The sequence below is a fragment of the Macrobrachium rosenbergii genome, chromosome 3, assembly GCF_040412425.1.
Source record: "Macrobrachium rosenbergii isolate ZJJX-2024 chromosome 3, ASM4041242v1, whole genome shotgun sequence".
Classification (NCBI taxonomy): domain Eukaryota; kingdom Metazoa; phylum Arthropoda; class Malacostraca; order Decapoda; family Palaemonidae; genus Macrobrachium; species Macrobrachium rosenbergii.
This window is the reverse complement of record NC_089743.1, coordinates 4,269,428-4,277,450: the sequence shown is the minus strand read 5'-3', so window position 1 is coordinate 4,277,450 and position 8,023 is coordinate 4,269,428. Positions and strand designations below refer to the sequence as shown.

Below are 8,023 nucleotides of genomic sequence, written 5' to 3'. Positions count from 1 at the left end.
GTTATTCTTTTATTTTCTGGTTCTTATTGCTTTTTTTCATTTTATTTTATATTTACTTCTGCATTCTACAATAAGGATCAGGTCTCTTGCTGCCATTTCCGCTTCCTCGTCAGATTCCAACTTGTGTAACAATTGTAACACTCAACTCGCTTCCTTTATTAGTTGAAATATTCTTGAAATAAGTTTTGCGATAAATTTGACTTATTTGGAAGAGTAACTGAAAAGTTTTCATTCAGGTTTTCAGGTCTGCCACAGTTCTCTAATGTTACATGAAGAAAATTATGATATATAAATTCTGAACCATGTGATGTATTCAAAATTAGTTTAATGTAACCATAGCGCCCAAAATACTGTCAAACAATCTAAGTTCAACAGTGTTTTCTTCGGAATAGTTTATAACGCTGAATTTTCTAAATTACAGGATCATCATGCAGAAATATTGACAGGCTCAGAGTTGTTGGATGAGGGAGCAATGCAAAATTGATTTCTAACAACAATTTTTTTTTAAGCGGCTCAAACATGTTTCGCATTGATTTCTTTTAGAAGAATTATATGAAATGGTATCCTAATTTTTCATTTATGACATCAAGTAGCGCTGGGACGCATATCTATTACTCCTTACTAGAAAAAGAAAATCGACCTTTGGGCAAAATGATCCCAAAACAGTGAAATTAATGACATAACATTTTCTCATTAAGCTACATTTTCTTATCAGTATAAATTCATTAGATTATAAATTACGGGAATTTTTGCATAAGACATTTTCCAAAGTTCGGTCTTTGGTCCCTGATATACCCACGCGGCGAAGGGGTGACGATCTTATTGATTTTTTTTAATTGCCTCCTGTAAGGTGCTGCTATTTGCCAAAATCACTTTAGCTGAAACCCATGGCTCCAAGTTTAACTTTTCTTGGTTTTTTTTATTTTATTTTATATTTTATTTTTTTATTTATTTATTTTTTTATATTATTTTTTTTTTTGCATTTGTATGACATTCAGGAGCCCAAAACGATTAGTACGGAAGCTATATTTGGTGCTGTAAAATTCTAACAACAAGAAAAGGCTCTGAAAAGAATAAGCTAGATTTCTGGGAAAGGTATAGGCACGGAAAAAGAGCTACATGCAAGTTATTATCTGAAACGATGATCACCCATTTTAATCACTAGTCCTGTTTGTATATTTCTTTGTGGTGTGTAATGTCCGGCTGAAGTCTTTTGTTTGAATTTTTTATTTTATCCAAGTTTAATTCTTGTATCCCCTCGTTGGACGAGTCGGTAGAGTTGTCGGCTAGCATTCTGCTAGGACCGAGTTCGAGTCTCCGACCGGCCAATGAAGAATTAGAGGAATTTATTTCTGGTGGTAGAAATTCATTCCTCGGTATAATGTGGTTCGGATTCCACGATAAGCTGTAGGTCCCGTTGCTAGGTAACCAACTGGTTCTTAGCCACGTAAAATAAGTCTAATCCTTCTGGTCAGCCCTAGGAGAGCTGTTAATCAGCTCAGTGGTTTGGTTAAACTAAGGTATACTCAACTTATCCCCTTCTCTGTTTAGAACAATAGCTAAAATTAGCTTATGTTTGCGAAGGTTTTATATTCCCAGTAGACATTAGATATAAAGTCACAATTGCCCTTAAATAATTCACTCCACATTTCACCAGTTATTCGATCATAACTACATTTTTTCCCCGGTGCCTTTGAACTGAGCATATTTAATGGCAGATCATCAGATTGTTCAGCCTGCTATTTAAAATATGTGTGCTTTTGATTTTTTCTTCCTGGAAGTAGTTACGAAGAGCGATCTGTTTTGTCTTGAACTTTCAAGTTGGTACTTCCTTCTCACTGAACTGTGTTCCTCGTTGGACGAGTCGGTAGAGTTCTCGGCTTGCACTCTGCTAGGCCCGAGTTCGAGTCTCCGGCCGGCCAATGAAGAATTAGAGGAACTTATTTCTTGTGATAGAAATTCATTTCTCGCTATAATGCGGTTCGGATTCCACAATAAGCTGTAGGTCCCGTTGCTAGGTAACCAATTGGTTCTTAGCCACGTAAATTAAGTCTAATCCTTCGGGCCAACCCTAGGAGAGCTGTTAATCAGCTCAGTGGTCTGGTTAAACTAAGTATACTTAACTTATTTTCACTGAACTGTGCGACAGGATATATGTGTCCCAATCAAAAATAAAGCAAATTTTTTCTGTGAAGCAAAGCTAAGGTAACCTAAATTTACTGAAGATATCTCTGCCATAGTTTTTTAAGTTAGTAAAACCTTAGCCTAGCTTTTCACTAAAAATACTTTAAATTTTTTCGGTAAAAAAAAGCTAAGCTTAACAAAATTATTTAGATTTAGTAATTCAAAGCTAAGTAAAAACTTGTCGAATTATGCAAAGCAGAAGAGATATGCTAAGCTAGAATTTTAGAATATGAAGAGCTCGGCGTAAGAAATGTTTGAATTTAGACATGTCGGTATAACGTGACTTGTTGTATCATGTAGCGTAGTTAGTCTATTTCCTATAAGTGACATTTAAAATGTCTTCACTATTAGTCTACTGTATTTTAGTATTTTCTTGGGCTTATAAGTTTATATGGTCTGAGAGGCATCCCCGAAGGAGAAAAACAAAATGACTTACCAAACTGCTCCATAGAAGGCTTATGTGCAAATTTTGTGGCATTTGTATTAGCGCCTTGCTTCTGTGATACTGCTTACTTCATATGCCTCACATCTATTTTTCAAATCTTTTAATGGTCGGGTTAATTAGACAGATTTTTTCATATTGAGACAGAGATCTATTAGAGAATTTATACATTACAGTGTCATTCTGCACACTAACAAAGGTTGCATCTCGTGCTTCTATAACAAGAAATGTCAGAAATTGTAAAATGGCTGGCGGCAATACTTCACCCGGAACTAGTGACTCTCTCTCTCTCTCTCTCTCTCTCTCTCTCTCTCTCCGTGTAACAGTGTCTTATGAAGATGACCACTGGAGAGATTTGTGTGTATATAGATCATCACGTCAGGCCCTTTAATCCCATATCGGACCCTTTTAATATCCGGCCTTTACGGTGAGACCCCTTGAGATGGGAGTCGCGATTTGCGGTCCGCCGAGGAGGATGACTGTCGTGGCTTCAATGTCTGTGCAAAAGAGGCCATCCGGAGTGAGTGTTTTAGGGTTCTTCGGGCGGGGAAATGGTGCTGTTATAGGCTATCATCGGAGTTCTCTATAAAGACCCCTTGGGTGGAGGGGAGTTATGGCTCCAGTGCTTACTGTGTTTCGTCTTTGTCGTTTCTCCTTCAGAGTAAACAAGATTATATGGCTATTGAGTTCGGGAAGTTGCTTAAGGCTGGGGTGCGGTTTCCTCCCTGAATGGCCGAGGGCTACTCTTCTGGTCTGCTTACTGTCGCGTTATCTGAGAGAGTGAAAGTTGGAGTATTTTCCTCTGGCAGTTAATTACTGTAGGGAGACTGCGCCATATTTTATGACATCATTCGAAGTTGCTCGTCCTTTCATCATAAACACAGCAACATGAATTCTGAAAAATTATCAGATAATCAGAAATCATACTTTATGTTCATTCCTGACTTTCTGCAATATATTAAAAATCTTATACTTTCTAGTTTTATGAAAAAGACCGGTGGAACTTGCAACTAGGTGTTTTTACCTAAGCCAGACCTAATGAAAACTAATAAAGAAAAAATAAAATGGGACTTACTTGCGAAGGGAGCAACAGACCAGTCGTGAGAAGTATATGAGATGATAAGAATTTCGGGAAACTGAATCGGTGAGATCATTCTAAAGCCTGACAGTAGAAGGAAGAAGCCGCCACCGATTTCTTCAATCCATTTTTTATTTATTTCTACTGTTAAGAAGAAGAGAGGCTTTCCCTCAGTTCTACAGGACAGTGTGCAAAATGTAGCACTGACAGAAAAGAGGCAGCACGAACACCTTTCTGTGGAGAAGAGGTCAGCGCAGTGCCTCTGAGTCTTGAGGCGAGCAGGGAGGCAGGGCAAGCAACTCTCCATATATGAGAGCAGCATTTCAACGCCAACAAACAAACGTAGCCATTATAAAACCTCAGTAATCACGATGAAGAAAAAATAGCAGAGAACGACATTCCTAATTTTGCCAGAGGAAATTATAACAACTACTTGAATTCAGTGGTCTCGCTGAGAGCAGACAAACTTAAAGTAACTCGGTCACCCAGAATAGTTAAAAAATTGAAAATTTGAATTACATTTCCTTCAGACAGGATCGGAAAATGGTTGGATGAGTAGAAAGATAAATCTGTAGTAACAAGATCTGGAGTCCGGTTGACATAGCTCTCAAGAGAGTTGACGATGAAAACACAAAACAAAGAGGAATTTAAGGGTGTACGTTAAGTTAAGTATACCTTAGATTAACCAGACCACTGAGCTGATTAACAGCTCTCCTAGAGAGGGCTGGCCCGAAGGATTAGACTTATTTTACGTGGCTAAGAACCAGTTGGTTACCTAGCAACGGGACCTACAGCTTATTGTGGAATCCGAACCACATTACAGCGAGAAATGAATTTCTATCACCAGAAATAAATTCCTCTAATTCTTCATTGGCCGGCCAGAGAGTCGAACGCGGGCCCAGCAGAGTGCTACTGAGTACGATATGGACCCGTCCAACATGGAACCTTTCAAGGGTGTACGAACGACCTAAAAAGATGTCTGGGAGGTAAAGGAGGTAGGAGTACCTGGGAAAAGAAGAAAAAGAGGAGAAGTTGACTTCGTAATACTGGCGATAAAAAGAGGTAAACGTCTAGCTGAGAGATTAGAGCCTCGACGAACGCTAATGGAGAGACGCAAATGTTACGGCCGAAATAAATAAGAGACTGGTTGGATAATAATCCTCTCGAAATTATTGTAGACAGAGCAGTCATAGGCAGATGGTTGTCTAGCAAAGGTAGGTGGCAATAACAAAATGGAAAATTAAAATGATTTTTGCAAAAATTTAGCAAATCTACGATGACTAACAATGATTATTATTGTTGATAGTGATAACGATGTAGTTTTTAATCCGTGAAATTATTAATTAAATTCTTCGAAATAAGTATTCTTTAACCAAAGACCATCTAAAGAGCACAGCGCAGTTTGAGCAAGAAATTATACAATGTGCTTTTTCTTATAATAGTTTAAGGCTATGCAAATGCCCATTCAGCTAACAAAATAAAATACACATAATTCACACTGAAATGTGATACAAGTGCTTTTTTTATATCTTAGAATTATTCCATGTCAAAGTTGCAGTTTTGGAATGTTATATTATTTTTTTTTGGGGGGGGGGGAGGGAATGAAAAGACCTAATTGTGGAAAGGGAGCGGACGGCTGGCCAATGACTTGGGTCTCTCATCGCTGATGTTCGTCTTTTTGACAAAGCTAGGCTAAGGCACTTGATTGAAATACCTTGGATCCCCGTTGTTGTGTTGAATGAGTTGCTTCTGGCTTCATTGATCTTGCAGCGATGAATGGCTGTTAGGGTGTGGTCAGTAGGAGAGAGTAAGATTTATATGTCGGCAAAACAAATGAGATTTGAGGTTTTTTTCAGTAGTCTGGTTAAAATATGAAAAAATCTGACAAAACATGAAATATACAGTTAGGAGAGACAATTTTTTTTTATTTACTCGGCGTAATTGCAAGAATATGAAGAAACTCTACATTCCAAGTACAACAATTTGCATCTCGAGTTGTGGAAAATCTGATTTTGGTCAATTTGTGACAAAGTAAGAGAAAATTTGTAAAAATCCTTATTTTTTCCCGAGTGACTTTAGTTTGTTGAAGAAACAAGTTGTAGTGAAGTGTTCGTTTTTACAAAAAATTTTGCGATATGTTTCACTGCAGAAGTAAAGTAAGAAAGGTGAATGAGAAGATTTCTGTAAAAATATCTGATATGTGTACCAGCTCTCAAATATGATCGACTCTAAAACCAAGTCATTTAGCGTCAAAAAGACATTCTCTTTTGGGGTATGCTGGCTGCTTGAAGCAACATTCTAACACTCTTGCCCTGTAAAACACTCTGGAAATCTGTCGTTGTGACCAAAATAATGTTTCCCAAACATTTGACACCAGAATAGTTTCTGACTTCCCTCTGTACAAGATGGCATCAGGGGACCGGCGTTACAGTACAGTTCCTTCGAGCGCAAGCTGGACTGTACACTTGCAAGAATGACTGGTCAGAGTCATTCAGAAAACCAGCATCGATATAAAAGGGAGAACATGATGACCAGCCACTGCAAACCTCGCCCACCAGGTTCGGCATATTTGCTTCAACACTATTTTCCTTGTTGGTCGAGTGGGTAGAATTCTCGGCTAGCACTCTGCTAGGCCCGAGTTCGAGTCTCCGACCGGCCAATGAAGAACTAGCGGAATTGATTTCTGGTGATAGAAATTCATTTCTCGCTATAATGTGGTTCGGATTCCACAATAAGCTGTAGGTCCCGTTGCTAGGTAACCAGTTGGTTCTCAGCCACGTGAAATAAATCTAATCCTTCGGGCCAGCCCTAGGAGAGCTGTTAACCAGCTCATTGGTCTGGTTAAACTAAGGTATACTTAACTTAGCTTCAACACTATCATTTTTGTTCTCTTTCACAATTGCTATATTCGATTAACTTAGGGCCAAATTCCCCAAACTGTTAATTTCTTAAATACTATAAGCAAAGCGATGAAAAAAAAGCTTGGGTCCAAATCACGCTTCGGTTCACACTCACTGTGATCAACTGTTCCCTTGAAACAGCGAATTTTGTAAAATTCGGAAAACGTGGTTCTTGATAACAGATAGACAGACAGATAGACGACCCGAATCAGAAGCGTAACTTTCTTGGTCCCGTTCATAGCGACGCCGATGATATGATAAAATTCGCAGCAACAGGTGCCTTTGTTTAAAAAATTCATAATATTCTGCTTACTAATAGTGCGAGAAATAGGTGATGCTGGTATTAACAACGTTAATAATTGTGCAGATAATAATGTTAGTAATGGGTGTTGTTCAAAGTCGTTGCTGCATCAGCTGATGCGGCAATAACTTTCAACAACACCTGTTTGAAAGAGGGTCTATAACCAAAATATCAGTAATAATGATATCAATTATCATTATTATATAAGGGAATATCTTCATAGGTTTTATAAAGCATAGGATTCGCTGAGAAATATTTTGGGGCTTCAAGACTTTCTTATCATTTGAGTTATGTAGAGTTCTTCATTGGAGGGGTGGGTAGAGGTCTCGGCTAGCAAGCTGTTGGCTCAGCGTTCGACTCTCCGACCGGCCAATGAAGAATTAGAGGAATTTATTTCTGGTGATAGAAATTCATTTCTCGTCATAATGTGGTTCGGATTCCACAATAAGCCGTAGGTCCCGTTGCTAGGTAACCAGTTGGTTCTTAGCCACGTAAAATAAATCAAATCCTTCGGGCCAGCCCTAGGAGAGCTGTTAATCAGCTCAGTGGTCTGGTTCAACTACGATATACTTAACACACAAGCTATTAGTATTTGGGGATTCTAATGTTTTCTAGTTTCCGCCCAGAACAGTTTCAGCATCATGAACTACCTGCAAGTGGATCCGTCAACTTTTAATCTTCAGAAACATTTCGCTGCCAAAAGTGTTACAATAAATTTAAGGTCACTGCGGTATTGCTCTCAGCTGTTTCACGCGATCGTCCAGTTTTATTAAAGTTTTATGGGAAACAGCACGCCCCTCGCCTATTGGTGATGATATTTGTGTTGGTCTTCAACACTTGTTAATGGCTGCATCCGCACCTTCAGAAAGAGCAGGAATGAAGCTGCTTGAGAGAGATCCAGTGAGAGAAATAAGATGTGAATGTTGCAGTAAATTATGTCTTTTGAAGTAAGATAGTTCTGGTTAGCCCCCGGTGTGGAACTGAGCGCTTCAAAAATCTACAGAACAAAGATCGCCCCTTAATCGAATGTTCCAAGTGCAACACAAGTTGTATTATTTATGATTTGGAATAACTCGGCTGTATTCTTTAGCTGTCGCGTTATTTTGATATATGTTTTC

At 38.6% G+C, this 8,023-nt stretch overlaps 1 protein-coding gene across 1 annotated transcript in view; it reads right to left on the bottom strand.

The window, feature by feature from the left end:
- Nucleotides 1-2,954: 2,954 nt before the first annotated feature.
- Nucleotides 2,955-8,023, bottom strand: part of LOC136852079 (alpha-amylase-like) — a 48,569-nt gene continuing 43,500 nt past the window's right edge. The window contains exon 5 of the mRNA XM_067126543.1: nt 2,955-3,521. Coding sequence (XP_066982644.1) covers nt 3,440-3,521 — 82 coding nt within the window. The 3' untranslated portion in view covers nt 2,955-3,439. The remainder of the gene's footprint in view (nt 3,522-8,023) is intronic.